This window comes from Argopecten irradians, chromosome 13 (assembly GCF_041381155.1).
Source record: "Argopecten irradians isolate NY chromosome 13, Ai_NY, whole genome shotgun sequence".
NCBI lineage: Eukaryota > Metazoa > Mollusca > Bivalvia > Pectinida > Pectinidae > Argopecten > Argopecten irradians.
The window spans coordinates 33,739,018-33,757,939 of record NC_091146.1 but is presented as its reverse complement, the minus strand read 5'-3'; the positions used below and the strand labels follow the sequence as shown (position 1 = coordinate 33,757,939).

Sequence of the window (18,922 nt, the reverse complement as noted above, 5' to 3'; positions counted from 1 at the left end):
ACTAAACAAACAAACAAACAAACCATATTTACGTTGTAGTAATACACAATTTCGTCTGCTAGAGTTTTGCCAATCCATGTATTAAACTATGCCATTATTTTTGCCTTGCGCATGCGCAATACGCCATAGGTCACACTTGAAAACGGTCACAAATGAAAATGCCACACCGGAAGCAGAAACTCCTTCAGAAAAATATAACATCTTACCCACGCCAAAAAACGTTGCAGTCACTAGTAACAAGGTCTTAAATGTGAGATCCGGAGAATGGCAGGTTACCACAGGAAGTGGAGAAACGACAGAGGAGGGGAGATACATAGCAGGTAAGTTCACTTTCCGGTATACAACAGTTTCTTTTTAATTTGAAAACTTTTTCACTGAGCCACAGGGCCTCGTTACTATTGATGATATATATAAGATAGGTCACGTCTATTTACATACATTACACAAGGCACAGGGCCTCGTTACTATTGGTGATATATATAAGATAGGTCACGTCTATTTACATACATTACAGTGTAATGTATGTAAATAGACGTGACCTATCTTATATATATCACCAATAGTAACGAGGCCCTGTGACTGGGCCTAATACTTTTGCTATTTTTAATCCCGACTGAAAGTCTGTTTCAATATTTCTGTTTCTGGTCTTCTATTCTAGTCTTGTTATGTTGTCTCAAAGTTCAGTCAATTTGGACGAACAGGGTTTTTTTAATTTGCGCGTTTTTGCTTTTTAAACCTATGGACATATCAGGTGAGTAACAGACTTAGGGTAGAGTTATCTCCCATGTACAGATGTCCCCTTAAACCTATGGACATATCAGGTTAGTAACAGACTTAGGGTAGAATTATCTCCCATGTACAGATATCCCCCTTAAACCTATGATGTATCAGGTGAGTAACAGACTTAGGGTAGAGTTATCTCCCATGTACAGATATCCCCCTTAAACCTATGATGTATCAGGTTAGTAACAGACTTAGGGTAGAGTTATCTCCCATGTACAGATGTCCCCTTAAACCCCTGGACATATCAGGTGAGTAACAGACTTAGGGTTGAGTTATCTCCCATGTACAGATATCCCCCTTAAACCTATGATGTATCAGGTTAGTAACAGACTTAGGGTAGAGTTATCTCCCATGTACAGATGTCCCCTTAAACCTATGGACATATCAGGTTAGTGACAGACTTAGGATAGAGCTATCTCCCATGTACAGATGTCCCCTTATATCTATGGACATATCAGGTGAGTAACAGACTTAGGGTAGAGTTATCTCCCATGTACAGATATCCCCCTTAAACCTATGATGTATCAGGTTAGTAACAGACTTAGGGTAGAGTTATCTCCCATGTACAGATATCCCCCTTAAACCTATGATGTATCAGGTTAGTAACAGACTTAGGGTAGAGTTATCTCCCATGTACAGATATCCCCCTTAAACCTATGATGTATCAGGTTAGTAACAGACTTAGGATAGAGTTATCTCCCATGAACAGATGTCCCCTTAAACCCCTGGAGATATCAGGTGAGTAACAGACTTAGGATAGAGCTATCTCCCATGTACAGATGTCCCCTTATATCTATGGACATATCAGGTGAGTAACAGACTTAGGGTAGAGTTATCTCCCATGTACAGATGTCCCCTTAAACCTATGATGTATCAGGTTAGTAACAGACTTAGGGTAGAGTTATCTCCCATGTACAGATATCCCCCTTAAACCTATGATGTATCAGGTTAGTAACAGACTTAGGATAGAGTTATCTCCCATGTACAGATGTCCCCTTAAACCTATGATGTATCAGGTTAGTAACAGACTTAGGGTATAGTTATCTCCCATGTACAGATGTCCCCTTAAACCCCTGGACATATCAGGTGAGTAACAGACTTAGGATAGAGTTATCTCCCATGTACAGATGTCCCCTTAAACCTATGATGTATCAGGTTAGTAACAGACTTAGGATAGAGTTATCTCCCATGTACAGATGTCCCCTTAAACCTATGATGTATCAGGTTAGTAACAGACTTAGGATAGAGTTATCTCCCATGTACAGATGTCCCCTTAAACCTATGATGTATCAGGTTAGTAACAGACTTAGGGTAGAGTTATCTCCCATGTACAGATATCCCCCTTAAACCTATGATGTATCAGGTTAGTAACAGACTTAGGATAGAGTTATCTCCCATGAACAGATGTCCCCTTAAACTGCTGGAGATATCAGGTGAGTAACAGACTTAGGGTAGAGTTATCTCCCATGTACAGAGGTCCCCTTAAACCTATGATGTATCAGGTAAGTAACAGACTTAGGGTAGAGTTATCTCCCATGTACAGATATCCCCCTTGAACCTATGATGTATCAGGTTAGTAACAGACTTAGGGTAGAGTTATCTCCCATGTACAGATGTCCCCTTATATCTATGGACATATCAGGTGAGTAACAGACTTAGGGTAGAGTTATCTCCCATGTACAGATATCCCCCTTAAACCTATGATGTATCAGGTTAGTAACAGACTTAGGGTAGAGTTATCTCCCATGTACAGATATCCCCCTTAAACCTATGATGTATCAGGTTAGTAACAGACTTAGGATAGAGTTATCTCCCATGAACAGATGTCCCCTTAAACCCCTGGAGATATCAGGTGAGTAACAGACTTAGGATAGAGTTATCTCCCATGTACAGATGTCCCCTTAAACCTATGATGTATCAGGTAAGTAACATACTTAGGGTAGAGTTATCTCCCATGTACAGATATCCCCCTTAAACCTATGATGTATCAGGTTAATAACAGACTTAGGATAGAGTTATCTCCCATGTACAGATGTCCCCTTAAACCTATGGACATATCAGGTTAGTGACAGACTTAGGATAGAGCTATCTCCCATGTACAGATGTCCCCTTATATCTCTGGACATATCAGGTGAGTAACAGACTTAGGGTAGAGTTATCTCCCATGTACAGATATCCCCCTTAAACCTATGATGTATCAGGTTAGTAACAGACTTAGGGTAGAGTTATCTCCCATGTACAGATATCCCCCTTAAACCTATGATGTATCAGGTTAGTAACAGACTTAGGATAGAGTTATCTCCCATGTACAGATGTCCCCTTAAACCTATGATGTATCAGGTTAGTAACTGAGTTAGGATAGAGTTATCCCCCCCATGTACAGATGCCCCCTTAAATCTATTTACGTTTTAGGTCAGTAATGTTGTAAAAGTTATCTTATGAATAAAAATTCCAAACTATAGTCAATAGACACAATTCAGGAGAATGTTTTATTTCATTTTTATTTTTTCAATACAAGGTATTCATTTTGTCTTTCGTTTTTGTACAGGTTTTGCTGGACGAGGTACGATAATTTGGGTAACGTAATGCCCCATAGCATCCTAGGAAATTACGATGATTTCCATCAAGAGGCTGTGACCCGGGGTGACCTTTTGGTGTAAGTTAATTGATGTTTAACAGCTACAGGGTTAAAGTGAATAGTCGGGCAAGGAAATTCAGTCTAAACATGTTCATTGGCCTCCCAAAAGTCCACTGGTATCACAAACGACGGTCAAGCTCTGCTTATGTTGTCCACTTTTAACCATTGAAATTATGAAAAATCTCTGTGTAAATTAATCATTAAAAAAAATGCACCTAACTCTAGAGAGAGGCTTCATGGAAATGTCAACACTAGCCAGCCGAGAGGATGTTTTAAGATTTCTAAATATAGATTAAGTTCTTCCCATTCAGAGTGACCTCGTTGGGAAATTTTATTTTTTTGTTTCAAAAGAAATTATACTAGATATCTTTAACCATTTTTATCAACTTTAGCCCTCCTTTGCCCAACTATTAACTTTAAAGTGTCTGACAATTCTATACTAAGTCTACCATTTCTTTGTTACAGTGTGGTATAGTTCTGTCTCTGGTTCAGGGTGGCTAAGTCAGGGCTTTTTCTCACTGCTTTGTGAATGGGGCCTGTGGCTTTGAATTTGGGGAATTGGAGCGCCAAAACCAAGATTTGGCAAAATTATGAAATATGAAATAAAGCACAACAATTAAGATTTGTTTTTTATTTCCAGTCTAGTTTACTTTTTTGAAGTCAATTCACAAATACTTAAAGCCTTAACCATCTCAGTTCATGCAATATTTTTGGATAGTTTTCAAGAAACTTTGATTTTGGGAAATTTTAGGGTTGAATTGGGAAATTTTTAGAGGTTTTGCCATGGGGAATGGGGCCGATTTTCGGCCCCAAATCATGCTGGAAAAAAGCCCTGTAAGTGGTTAAGGTGTCTGACAATTCTATACTATGTCTACCATTTCTTTGTCACAGTGTGGTATACGTGTCTAATTCTACCTCTAGCTCTGGTCTCTGGTTCAGGATGGTTAAGTGGTTAAGGTGTCTGACAATTCTATACTTAGTCTACCGTTTCTTTGTCACAGTGTGGTATAGTTCTGTCTCTGGTTCAGTGTGGCTAAGTGGTTAAGGTGTCTGACAATTCTATACTAAGTCTACCGTTTCTTTGTTACAGTGTGGTATAGTTCTGTCTCTGGTTCAGTGTGGCTAAGTGGTTAAGGTGTCTGACAATTCTATTTTAAGTCAACCGTTTCTTTGTTACAGTGTGGTATAGTTCTGTCTCTGGTTCAGGGTGGCGAAGTGGTTAAGGTGTCTGACAATTCTATACTAAGTCTACCGTTTCTTTGTCACAGTGTGGTATAGTTCTGTCTCTGGTTCAGGATGGTTATGTAGTTAAGGTGTCTGACAATTCTATACTAAGTCTACCATTTCTTTGTCACAGTGTGGTATACGTGTCTAATTCTACCTCTAGCTCTGTCTCCTGGTTCAGGATGGCTAAGTGGTTAAGGTGTCTGACAATTCTATACTAAGTCTACCGTTTCTTTGTCACAGTGTGGTATAGTTCTGTCTCTGGTTCAGGATGGCTAAGTGGTTAAGGTGTCTGACAATTCTATACTAAGTCTACCATTTCTTTGTCACAGTGTGGTATACATGTCTAATTCTACCTCTAGCTCTGTCTCTGGTTCAGGATGGCTAAGTGGTTAAGGTGTCTGACAATTCTATACTAAGTCTACCATTTCTTTGTCACAGTGTGGTATACATGTCTAATTCTACCTCTAGCTCTGTCTCTGGTTCAGGATGGCTAAGTGGTTACTGGTTAAGGTGTCTGACAATTCTACACTAAGTATACCGTTTCTTTGTCACAGTGTGGTATAGTTCTGTCTCTGGTTTAGGATGGCTAAGTGGTTAAAGTAACTGACAATTCTATACTAAGTCTACCATTTCTTTGTCACAGTGTGGTATACATGTCTAATTCTACCTCTAGCTCTGTCTCTGGTTCAGGATGGCTAAGTGGTTAAGGTGTCTGACAATTCTATACTAAGTCTACCATTTCTTTGTCACAGTGTGGTATACATGTCTAATTCTACCTCTAGCTCTGTCTCTGGTTCAGGATGGCTAAGTGGTTAAGGTGTCTGACAATTCTATACTAAGTCTACCATTTCTTTGTCACAGTGTGGTATACATGTCTAATTCTACCTCTAGCTCTGTCTCTGGTTCAGGATGGCTAAGTGGTTAAGGTGTCTGACAATTCTATACTAAGTCTACCATTTCTTTGTCACAGTGTGGTATACATGTCTAATTCTACCTCTAGCTCTGTCTCTGGTTCAGGATGGCTAAGTGGTTAAGGTGTCTGACAATTCTATACTAAGTCTACCATTTCTTTGTCACAGTGTGGTATACATGTCTAATTCTACCTCTAGCTCTGTCTCTGGTTCAGGATGGCTAATTGGTTAAGGTGTCTGACAATTCTATACTAAGTCTACCACATTTCTTTGTCACAGTGTGGTATACATGTCTAATTCTACCTCTAGCTCTGTCTCTGGTTCAGGATGGCTAAGTGGTTAAGGTGTCTGACAATTCTATACTAAGTCTACCGTTTCTTTGTCACAGTGTGGTATAGCTCTGTCTCTGGTTCAGGGTGGCTAAGTGGTTAAGGTGTCTGACAATTCTATACTAAGTCTACCGTTTCTTTGTCACAGTGTGGTATAGCTCTGTCTCTGGTTCAGGATGGCTAAGTGGTTAAGGTGTCTGACAATTCTATACTAAGTCTACCGTTTCTTTGTCACAGTGTGGTATAGCTCTGTCTCTGGTTCAGGATGGCTAAGTGGTTAAGGTGTCTGACAATTCTATACTAAGTCTACCGTTTCTTTGTCACAGTGTGGTATAGTTCTGTCTCTGGTTCAGGGTGGCTAAGTGGTTAAGGTGTCTGACAATTCTATACTAAGTCTACCGTTTCTTTGTCACAGTGTGGTATAGCTCTGTCTCTGGTTCAGGATGGCTAAGTGGTTAAGGTGTCTGACAATTCTATACTAAGTCTACCATTTCTTTGTCACAGTGTGGTATACGTGTCTAATTCTACCTCTAGCTCTGTCTCTGGTTCAGGATGGCTAAGTGGTTAAGGTGTCTGACAATTCTATACTAAGTCTACCATTTCTTTGTTACAGTGTGGTATAGCTCTGTCTCTAGTTCAGTGTGGCTAAGTGGTGAAGGTGTCTGACAATTCTATACTAAGTCTACCGTTTCTTTGTCACAGTGGGGTATACATGTCTAATTCTACCTCGATCTAGCTCTGTCTCTGGTTCAGGGTGGCTAAGTGGTTAAGCTGTTAGACATTCTACCACTAGCCCTCCATCTTTGGGTCAAGGTGGCTGACTGGTTAAGGTGGCTGACAGACATTCTACCACTAGCCCTCCATCTTTGGGTCAAGGTGGCTGACTGGTTAAGGTGGCTGACAGACATTCTACCACTAGCCCTCCATCTTTGGGTCAAGGTGGCTGACTGGTTAAGGTGGCTGACAGACATTCTACCACTAGCCCTCCATCTTTGGGTCAAGGTGGCTGACTGGTTAAGGTGTCAGACATTTTACCACTTGACCTCCACCTCTGGGTCAGGGGTGGCTAAGTGGTTAAGGTGTTTGACATTACGCACAGTCCTCTACCTCGGGTCGGACATTGATGAATTGCAGAAACACCCCTAAAGTTGTGATTCCGTTGTCACTTTCTCTATGTATGGAATGATTAAATTGAATGTTTTTTTTTGTTTTGTTTTTGTTTTATATAATTAGGAAATATTACTCTGATATCATACCTTATGTAAAAATTTTACCTCAACCAATATCTGAAAAAAATTCATTAAAAGAATTATAAACCTTTTTAATTTGAATCAGCATTGAAACTTCATGATTATCTCTCCTTACAGGATCTTCCTGCCCCTAAGATCCAGGGTTTCAAACATCCACGCCGACGGTGAAGTATGAACGTAAAAAGAAAGTGATGCCTGTCCACGCTAATGAGAGTAAAGCTTTGGAGAACTGGCAGTAGAAAATGCGTGAAAGGAAAAAACAGCAAGGATATATCTCAAGTAATTACTGTTACTATTACGAGCCTTTTTTGTTTTCCAAAGTTGTCTGCCCTTGTTTAATGGTTAAATTACTGTAAACCAACTATCTTTCTCGTGCGATTTCCATTTTTAATTTTGTGGTCCAAGTGAATTCGTGAATATTTATCTCTGCTAATTGATATAAAAATCACTTATATCATATTCTTTAAATGTTTAAATCTGCTAACGATTATGTTTACAAACTAATTATTGAATTAGAAATCACGAAATTTAGTAAACGCGAAGGAAAGTTGGTTTACAACATCAGTTATGGACCTTTGATTGTTGAGGTCAATATGTTGTTATACTTCCCTGGAAGAATTAAATAATGACAGATGACGTCATAGCTGCGGTAAATGCATAAACATGGCATTATTAGAACTGGGTTGTTTATGGAGTCATTATTTTAATTTTTACCAGCGGGTTATAATGACACCATATAGACTGAATGAGAGGTCTGTAGCTGGTTTTAAAAATATCATTAGCATTATTTTTAATAAAAGAACGATGGTCTAAAGACACCACCCTGATGAACTCCCTGTTTGGGCAAATTATGAATTCACAACCACAATATGGACTTGTTCCTTTAAATGGAAACGTTGAATACTGTAAATCACATGATCATGTATTAGCCAATGAGAACAATGGGAAATCAGTGCATGTCTTATTGATCAATACTTCTTTGGCTTTCTTGTGAAAATAGCATTCCTTTTATTCCTGATCTTGAAATGAGGTTTATAGTTATACAGTAGATCCCTGGTAACCTTGATGTAGATTGTCTGGAAAACTCACAATCTGAACATACAGGGAACAGATTTCCGGAAAGTCAAATACTGACTCTGTAGCTCTATTTTTGGGGATAGAATGTTGCTTTAATGATTCAATTTTGTTACGAGCATTTTCATTGGCTTGAAAATTTACTTTATCAGCCCATAAAGGAAAAAATGGCTTTGCGGTCTATTTAGAGTACACTCAGTTTTTTATGTTATATCTCCAGTACAGAAAAATCAATTCAAGGCCATCTGAGGAAAAATCCGGAGGATCTAGCTATGAACGCCGCTGATAACTAATGTAAGATCCAGGAGGAACACTACATCATCGACAGGACAATTCCTGCCATCAACTACAGAAAAGGATGTTAGTAAACTGTAAATGTGGTCATTTTCACGAGGGGGAAATTTACGCTAATCACGCTAAAGCCGCTTGATCGCGAAAATTCCCCCCTCGCGTAATGTTTTGTACATGTATGAATTTAATGTCTAATAGTGTATATATCGCGAAAAATAATCGCACCGCGAAAGCTGCATGGATACAAAATCGAAAAATTAAGCACTCACGAAAATATCCACATTTACTATATATATTTTTATGTTCAACACAACTCATGAGGGAGAGGAATTGGGGGTGGCTTATTAGGGCACAAAATAACACAATATAAATTTTTCTACGAGGGAGAGGAGTTGGGGGCTTATTAGGGCACAAAATAACACAATATAAATTTTCTACGAGGGAGAGGAGTTGGGGGCTTATTAGGGCACAAAATAACACAATATAAATTTTCTACGAGGGAGAGGAGTTGGGGGCTTATTAGGGCACAAAATAACACAATATAAATTTTCTACGAGGGAGAGGAGTTGGGGGCTTATTGGGGCACAAAATAACACAATATAAATTTTCTACAATGGAGAGGAGTTGGAGGCTTATTAGGGCACAAAATAACACAATATAAATTTTCTACGAGGGAGAGGAGTTGGGGGCTTATTAGGGCACAAAACTACACAATATGAATTTTCTACGAGCGAGAGGAGTTGGAGGCTTATTTATAAGGGCACAAAATAACACAATTAATATATAAATTTTCTATGAGGGAGAGGAGTTGGGGGCTTATTTATAAGGGCACAAAATAACACAATATAAATTTTCTATGAGGGAGTGGAGTTGGGGGCTTATTAGGGCACAAAATAACACAATATAAATTTTCTACGAGGAAGAGGAGTTGGGGGCTTATTAGGGCACAAAATAACACAATATAAATTTTCTACAAGGGAGAGGAGTTGGGGGCTTATTAGGACACAAAATAACACAATATAAATTTTCTACAAGGGAGAGGAGTTGGGGGCTTATTAGGGCACAAAATAACACAATATAAATTTTCTACGAGGAAGAGGAGTTGGGGGCTTATTAGGGCACAAAATAACACAATATAAATTTTCTACAAGGGAGAGGAGTTGGGGGCTTATTAGGGCACAAAATAACACAATATAAATTTTCTACAAGGGAGAGGAGTTGGGGTGGCTTATTAGGGCACAAAATAACACAATATAAATTTTCTACAAGGGAGAGGAGTTGGGGGTGGCTTATTAGGGCACAAAATAACACAATATTAATTTTCTACGAGGGAGAGGAGTTGGGGGCTTATTAGGGCACAAAATAACACAATATAAATTTTCTACGAGGGAGAGGAGTTGGAGAGGAGTGGGGGGCTTATTCAAGGAAACAAAATAGAAGTTTTGGAAGAAAAAAAATTCTTTTTGTACTAGGACAGATATTTATCTGCCAAAGTAAACATGGATTCTTTGATGCTTTTCAGTGAAATATAATCAATAATCAAATTTTGTTCACATTCCATCACATGAATTTTTGATAATTTGGGATACAATACCGGTTGTATAATCATCATACAGTCATTTAAACCATGTGATAGGGGTGTTTATATAACGTTTTTAAAAATCCTTTTCCAGAAGAGGGGAAGGGCTCTTATAGGAGAGAGGTGCTAATTATGGTGTACATGAATACAGTATTCATTTAATTTCTGTTTCTTTTTTTAAGAAATAAGTTGATCATAAACAGCGATGTATATACATTTCTTTCACGGCTTCTGAGTTTTTGTTTTCTCCCTCACCATGGGAACACCACAATCTATCCACCCCATTGCCAGGTACTGATAGTAAGCTGTTGGTTTTTCTCTGGTTACTCTGGCTTTCCTCCACCATTAAGCCTTGCACATCCTAAATGACCCTAGCTGTTAATAAAATGTTCAACTTAAATCAAACCCTTGCTGTGAAACATTGTATCCAATCACTTTCCATCTCCTTATATGGAACCTGGACATTAAAGATGCTCCACCGCCGACAGAGCATAAACATTACCCATCATTTGAACAATATCTGATATATATGTGTCTAATTGACTCAAAAATACAATAAAATAACATATTCTTCTGTTGGTAATGCACAATCAGTACTTCGTTCCATATAGGGCATACTGCCATGACTTTTTTTCGGGATGCAATTAATCAATATATTATCTGAAAAGCTTTAAGTTATTTTGTAACTGAAGAAAAATACAAATTTGTCTCTTTTGATAAAGAAAAAATACCATTCGTCAGAGGTGAAGTATCTTTAAAAGACGTTTCATGTTTTATCTTATATAATGACACTTGTATTGCATATTATAGATCGGGTGGGCAGCGAGTTTTGGAAACAGCAGGTGAGATTCGGAGACGACGTATCCGGCATCCAGTAAGTGTCAATTAAAATGTCAAGTGAGATAATTCATATCTGGAGCTAAAATAAAAGAGGTGTATCATTTATCATTATATTGAAGATAAAGTCTATGTCTGATAATATAAAAAGTATTTTTTATCGCATAAAGGGAGACAATTCATATCTGGACTTAAAATGTGATTACATGTATAAGACAAGAAAATTCTGAGATTAGAAATACCACACAGACAAGGGGAGATAATTCATGCATTCAATTTTCAATCATATAAGGGAGATAAATCAAATCTGGAGCTAAAAATGATTAGAAATACAGCAGTGTTAAATGCCACACAGATAAAGGAGATAATTCATACATGCAGCTATGTCGTTCGTACAGCTCATTAAAAGTGTACTAAAATGATTAGTGTAAATTTGAGCTTGTGAATCAGGATAATTTGAGGTAAAGTTTTCTTTACTTTGGTATGATTTTTTTCATGATCAAGAACAATGCCATTGTTTTATGGAACATCAGAACTTTGACCCTTGACCTTTCCCTATGTTAGGCGATGTTACCTTGATAATCCTAACCTTTGACCTTTGATCTTTCCAGTATGACCTTGACCCAGTCAGAGCGAGGCTATCCACGCCCTATAGAGCATGTTGGCATTCCCCAGGGGGTGAGGAATGAGAAAGGCTGGAACTGGTCGCCGACACATACCACCCCTGTCCATTACCTGTGGCATAAGGCCCAGTACCTGTCCGAGAGGAAGAGCGAGCTACAGCCAATCATAGACGAACTGGACCCTCATCAACCAGTCAGTGTCTCATTCATGTTTTTACCTCTAATTTTAGCGAGAAAAATCATCTAGGCCATGCCTGTTGTTCGATCATTTTTAGCTCACCGTTTTGACTTTGACCCCGGGGGCAGGAGGGGCAGGGCCCAATAGGAGAAATAGAGGTAAATCTTTTAAATTAATACTAGTCATATAGTTCTACTTGGATTGTAACCAAATTTGGCCCACAAACATTCTTAGGGGAAGGCATTACAAACAGGGCCTCTTGTTCATGATTTCTTCTACTATGTTCTCAGAAAACATTAAACCACTTTTATATATAGACCATACTTTTACAAAGTCAAGGTTAAATGTAGTGTTTCCAATTTGCCAACATTATATAGCGAAGATTACCCTTTCACATGTTTACAAGTAGTTAATTACTATTGTTTACTATGAGCTCATGTCCAATTATTATATAAATGGGTTTAATACTACAACCCACAAGGCCGGAATAAATCCAGTTCACATTATCACAGCTCATTAACCAAATATCAATGGGCTTTTCACTGGTAAACAAATTTTCATGTGCAGGTTAATGATTGGTGATATTGACTTATTGTTTCTATATTTAGAATCAAAGAGACGTTAGTAATGTAAATAAGCTTACTGTTTTCCAAGTTAAATGCATAACTGATTAAAGTTGTCTTTTTCTGCAAACAGTTATTCCTATTTGATATAGATTTATTTAGTTTGTGCATGGATATCTCATCCTGGCCTGAAAAATTATATTACAATAGACTCTTCCAGCGTTTGAATTAGAAGAGATGGAATTGTCCAATAGGGTGAGTGAGCAAGTTAATACCAAAAACCCAGCATAAAACCGTTATGTTTTCTTTTAACAGGAGTTTGACGGACTTGAAGTCGTCGATTCGAACCAGGCAACCATACACCCAGAACGCCAAGACACGGACATCGAATTTACGGATGTTTTCTATAAATATCCTGAGGAGGACCAGGAGAATGAGGAAAACTTGTAAGCACTACATGATAATAGAGAAAAACTTGTAATGCATTCTACATGAGGGTGTGACATGATAATAGAATCATTCCCTACCTAGAGGGTGTGACATGATAATAGAATCATTCCCTACCTAGAGGGTTGTGACATGATAATAGAATCATTCCCTACCTAGAGGGTGTGACTGATATAAATCATTCCCTACTGTGACGTGATAATAGAATCATTCCCTACCTAGAGGGTGTGACGTGATAATATCAATCATTCCCTACCTAGAGGGTAGAGGGTGTGACATGATAATAGAATCATTCCCTACCTAGAGGGTGTGACATGATAATAGAATCATTCTCTACCTAGAGGGTGTGACATGATAATAGAATCATCACCTACCTAGAGGGTGTGACAACGAAATCACAACCCGAGGGGTAGTTCATGAACATCCAACCTGAGGCTTGCCAAGGGCTGAACATTCATGAATCCCCCGAGAGTTTTTAGGTCACCTGAAACGAAGTTCGTATCAACCAAGTTTGACTGTATATGATTTTACGAATGGTTTCTAGATAACAGTTAGAACAGCAGGGTTAAGCTTTGAATTCTGACTAAATTTGTGATATATTTGAGTTATCTGTCCTTACAGGTAGGTATGGATTGTTTTTGTCATGATTTTATAACGTGATGAGTAGGAGTATAACGCCATATTTTTATTAGAAAATGACGTAATTTTTGCTCACAAAGTAACGACATTACAAGGGAGATAATTACCTACAAGGGAGATAACTCTCAACTATTCATAAACAGAATACCAGAAATGGATATTTTAAAACCAGGCAATTACAAACACTTTTTTTTGATGTTCAAAATTGACACAGGAAAAAATAGTCTTCTAAGTATCTTAAACATTGCATCACTCCTAAAAACTTTTACCAAACAGTTGTTTTAGATTTGGCATGTAGCCATGAAATTATTCACCCCTAAACACACATTTAGACTCTTCTAAATCAAAGACAAGTCCAGTCTATTACGAAATTTCAGGGGTGAAAGTGTCCGTTTGTATGTTATCTTCTTTGCTAAAATCTTCCCAGTGTCCAATATTATTTTTACTAAAAAAAACACCATCAGTTAATTTTGTTTGTGATTTTAATAACCAAATCAACAAAACATTTTTTTTCCTTTGACAGGTGTGATTTTACCAAGTGAGACGATGAAGGTCCCGTTTGTATTTAAATCTCCTAGTGCTGGGGTGTTTCATGAACAGTGGAGGTTTGAGACACGTCCGACCCTCTGTGGAGGGGCCGTTCTCATCGTTACCCTCCGCCGCATTGCTCTTCAGGAAGATAAATTCCTCAAAGAACACGAGGAGCTTGAGGTATGATTTCGAAACCTAAGTAAAGGTCATTATCGATGTAACAATGAAGATTCATTACACTGTTTTGCTGTCACACGGTGATAGTCAACAAACGTACAGTAATTAGGATGACGGCAGGAAACATAAGACGTATTCAACCCAATAAAGGTTGCCGTCCCTATAAAAACCCCTCTCCTTATTGAGGATCACTTACAATGACTTAAATACAGACTGAAAGTACAAAAACCGTGAAGATTTCTCTTGTTTTGATTACTAAGGCCAAACAAAAAAATATCTCTGTTTAGGGTTACCCGACCCGTCCCTAATTTTTTACCCCCGACCATGTTTTTTTTCCCACTTTTCTACGAAAAAAAATTTAAAGTCGCAATTTTGATGTCAGACTCTGGTTTCGACCATTATTTTAGAGTGAAAGATGCCGACCATATTTATTTTTTTTGGCCTTATATGTAAATTGATTAATGGTCTACTCAGTGTAATAATTGTGTGAAGTGTCAGCCCAAATTTGGTCCTGATAGGTACTCCATATATCTATTTTTAATTTTTAACCGCCCTGGGAGCTTATTGGGTCGAAATACGGTAATGAAAGTATTTTTCCTGATCGACAAAATATTTCAAAAGCAAGGCCTGTGAATCTGATACAAGTTTGAGTTGACAACAATGTGAAAGCCTGATAATGAAATTTAAAACTCTTTGACTATAATCAAATTTTTTGAACTTTTTCAGTTTAAATCAAAGAAAATTTGGCTAACATCAATAACTAGCATTATGATATTATGAAATTATATATTGATATTTTAGCGAGACTTGCAGCAGATACAAGCAGAGCAGATGGTTAGGCAGGTGATGTTTGATATCATCAGTGGTATAAAAACTCCCGACCGCCCAAGTTCTCCCGTCGACAACTACATCACTGAAGAGGAGATATTTGCCCGTTACAACCTGAAGGTAAGTTGCTTGATGTAAAAGGAAATATTTGCCCGAAATTTCTCTACAACTTTAGCCTAGTCCAGGGTTTGATAATTAATATTTTATCTTACAGCTACATTACAATTTAGCCTAGTCCAGGGTTTGATAATTAATATTTTATCTTACAGCTACATTACAATTTAGCCTAGTCCAGGGTTTGATAATTAATATTTTATCTTACAGCTACATTACAATTTAGCCTAGTCCAGGGTTTGATAATTAATATTTTATCTTATAGCTACATTACAATTTAGCCTAGTCCAGGGTTTGATCATTAATATTTTATCTTACAGCTACATTACAATTTAGCCTAGTCCAGGGTTTGATCATTAATATTTTATCTTACAGCTACATTACAATTTAGCCTAGTCCAGGGTTTGATAATTAAATTTTATCTTATAGTTACATTACAATTTAGCCTAGTCCAGGGTTTGATAATTAATATTTTATCTTATAGTTACATAACAATTTAGCCTAGTCCAGGGTTTGATCATTAATATTTTATCTTATAGCTACATAACAATTTAGCCTAGTCCAGGGTTTGATCATTAATATTTTATCTTATAGCTACATAACAATTTAGCCTAGTCCTGGGTTTGATAATTAATATTTTATCTTATAGCTACATTACAATTTAGCCTAGTCCAGGGTTTGATAATTAATATTTTATCTTACAGCTACATTACAATTTAGCCTAGTCCAGGGTTTGATAATTAATATTTTATCTTACAGCTACATTACAATTTAGCCTAGTCAAGGGTTTGATAATTAATATTTTTTTCTTACAGCTACATTACAATTTAGCCTAGTCCTAGGTTTGATAATTAATATTTTATCCTACAGCTACATTACAATTTAGCCAAGTCCAGGGTTTGATAATTAATATTTTATCTTACAGCTACATTACAATTTAGCCTAGTCCTGGGTTTGATAATTAATATTTTTTTCTTACAGCTACATTACAATTTAGCCTAGTCCAGGGTTTGATAATTAATATTTTATCTTACAGCTACATTACAATTTAGCCTAGTCCTGGGTTTGATAATTAATATTTTAACTTATAGCCACATTACAACTTTAGCCTAGTCCAGGGTTTGATAATTAATATTTTATCTTACAGCTACATTACAATTTAGCCTAGTCCAGGGTTTGATAATTGATATTTTATCTTACAGCTACATTACAATTTAGCCTAGTCCAGGGTTTAATAATTAATATTTTATCTTACAGCTACATTACAATTTAGCCTAGTCAAGGGTTTGATAATTAATATTTTAACTTATAGCTACATTACAACTTTAGCCTAGTCCTGAGTTTGATCATTAATATTTTATCTTACAGCTACATTACAATTTAGCCTAGTCCAGGGTTTGATAATTAATATTTTATCTTACAGCTACATTACAATTTAGCCTAGTCCAGGGTTTGATAATTAATATTTTATCTTACAGCTACATTACAATTTAGCCTAGTCCAGGGTTTGATCATTAATATTTTATCTTATAGCTACATTACAATTTAGCCTAGTCCAGGGTTTAATAATTAATATTTTATCTTACAGCTACATTACAATTTAGCCTAGTCAAGGGTTTGATAATTAATATTTTAACTTATAGCTGCATTACAACTTTAGCCTAGTCCTGGGTTTGATCATTAATATTTTATCTTACAGCTACATTACAATTTAGCCTAGTCAAGGGTTTGATCATTAATATTTTATCTTACAGCTACATAACAATTTAGCCTAGTCCAGGGTTTGATAATTAATATTTTATCTTACAGCTACATTACATTTAGCCTAGTCCAAGGTTTGATAATTAATATTTTATTTACAGCTACATAACAATTTAGCCTAGTCCAGGGTTTGATAATTAATATTTTATTTACAGCTACATTACAATTTAGCCTAGTCCAGGGTTTGGATAATTAATATTTTATCTTACAGCTACATTACAATTTACCCTAGTCCAGGGTTTGATGTTTAATGTTTTTTTTCTTACAGCTACACTACAACTTCACCCTGGTCCAGCAGCTGAAACAAATGCATCTGGAGATGGTCCTGGAGGAGGAGAGAGAAGACCGAATCTGGGACTTGTCTATTGAGGATCTGAAAGAGGTGACAGTCTAATTCACCCTGAAGTTTCATAATGGACTGGTCTAGTCTTTGATTTAGAAGAGTCTAAATGTGTTTCAGGGTGAATGAGTTAATTGTAACAGCAAAGTCAGATTGATCATAAAACCAGAACTTGTCTAAATGAATTATTGTTATATGGACCAGCATATTTGACTGGTATAGACAGGTTTTTGGATTGTGCAGGTTTTATTTACTACGAAGGAAAATGCCATACACTTATGTCTGAGTACACAGAGATCTGAATTAGATAACGGCTAGTTTTGCTAAGTTATACCGACTTTGTTTGTTTCACATTTTCATATGACTGTCTCATAGTCAAATGTTGTGCTACTATGAATATCATGGACATGAAGTTGTAAAAGGGAGATAACTTTCAGATAGAATGTTTAAATCAAAATTTATAAATAAGTAAATATAAGTGATATAACAAAATTTGTTGGTTCAAAAAATTTCATAAGATATATGATAGTCAAAACAAGGGAATGGGGAGTTGTATAGGATAATGATAGCTTGTTAATTCGAATCTGGACAAAGGGAGATAATTTGCTAGTTAATACCTAGTTTGATAGATACGGGGGGTAATTGTTAGTTGACATATTGATGAAAATTTATGGCAGCTAGCAAGTAAAGGGAGGTAATTTAGTAATAAAATTGGTTAAGGGGAGATAATCAATTAGTTCTATTATTCTAGGACTTGCTGGACATGGACGAAGATGACGAGAGAAAAGAAAACTTTCTTCACCAGCTCAACACAAATGTTTCCAAGATGGCCTACACCCCTCATGTCCCTGTCAAGAAAAACCTCTACAAAGTTGGGTAGGTCACGGGGAAAAAATGTTATCATTCAAACATTTCGTAAAAATGACAAAAATATCAGAATTATATTGAATTGTCTAAATGAGTTTCCATGGCTTGTACCTACGCGTAGTGCGCTCTCCAATTTTTCACTTGTTGATATCTGAAAAAAGTGTGTGTCATATGAGTAAAATATGGTAATGTATCATCATTAAAGAGAAAGAAAGAAAAAGGCAAAACGAGACTTCCTTAAATAGCATTCACCTTAGTATTGTTGTCAAAAAGTGTTCAAATCTTCGAAAAAAAAATCTCTGGAAAAGTTTTAGTAATCCATAATAGAAATTATAGTAAAACCTCTTACCTAAATTTGATTGGAACGATGTTGAAAAAGTTAACAGTCAGACACAAGCATATATAAAGGCCCACTACCTTCCTGATACGGCTTTTAATTTTTCGAGACGAGATTGATAATTTTGTAGAGTCACAAAAATTATTAACTTACCCTTAATAATATACTCATCATCACATTCTGAACAATTTAATTAAAATAAAATGTTAATTTTCATAATGCAGGTCGTCTCATGTTTCCCGGCGTCGTCCTAATTATCGTTCGTTGGTAGACTATCACTGCGCCAGATGGCTATATAGCGAATTGATTCTTCACTGTTAACATAGATTACAGAGGGGATATTGCATTTGTTTGATGTTGTAACCTCATCTTTGGCCATCAGTAGACATTTACTTAAGTTATTTTTGTTTTTAAGAAGCTTTAATTTGATGTATCGGTAGTGGACCTTTAGATATTCATAGAGATAATTAGTTGGGGACTAACAAAAGACTTTGGTCGGCGGTAACACTACAATGCACTAATTAACAAATATTCCAATTAGTCATTACAATACACTTATAGTGAAAATTTGGTTGAGATCCACAAATTGAAATATATT

At 36.7% G+C, this 18,922-nt stretch overlaps 2 protein-coding genes across 5 annotated transcripts in view; both read left to right on the top strand.

Annotated features, from left to right (window-relative positions):
• Window positions 1-18,922, top strand: part of LOC138306390 (uncharacterized) — a 256,651-nt gene that overhangs the window by 162,025 nt on the left and 75,704 nt on the right. The gene's annotated exons all lie outside the window — the stretch shown is intronic.
• Window positions 89-18,000, top strand: LOC138305835 (MYCBP-associated protein-like). The gene is made up of 9 exons (XM_069246100.1): window positions 89-320; window positions 10,893-10,956; window positions 11,531-11,735; window positions 12,599-12,729; window positions 13,450-13,541; window positions 13,893-14,080; window positions 14,879-15,025; window positions 17,049-17,162; window positions 17,872-18,000. The coding sequence occupies exons 1-9, from the start codon at window positions 89-91 to the stop codon at window positions 17,998-18,000; spliced, it is 1,302 nt and encodes a 433-aa protein (XP_069102201.1).

Bases quoted from the DNA above. Each gene is read 5' to 3' on its own strand.
- LOC138305835 (XM_069246100.1), top strand. From the start codon at position 89: ATGCCATTATTTTTGCCTTGCGCATGCGCAATACGCCATAGGTCACAC. The intron at 321-10,892 runs GTAAGTTCACTT...TGCATATTATAG, and splicing joins GGAGGGGAGATACATAGCAG to ATCGGGTGGGCAGCGAGTTT. The intron at 14,081-14,878 runs GTATGATTTCGA...TTGATATTTTAG, and splicing joins AAGAACACGAGGAGCTTGAG to CGAGACTTGCAGCAGATACA.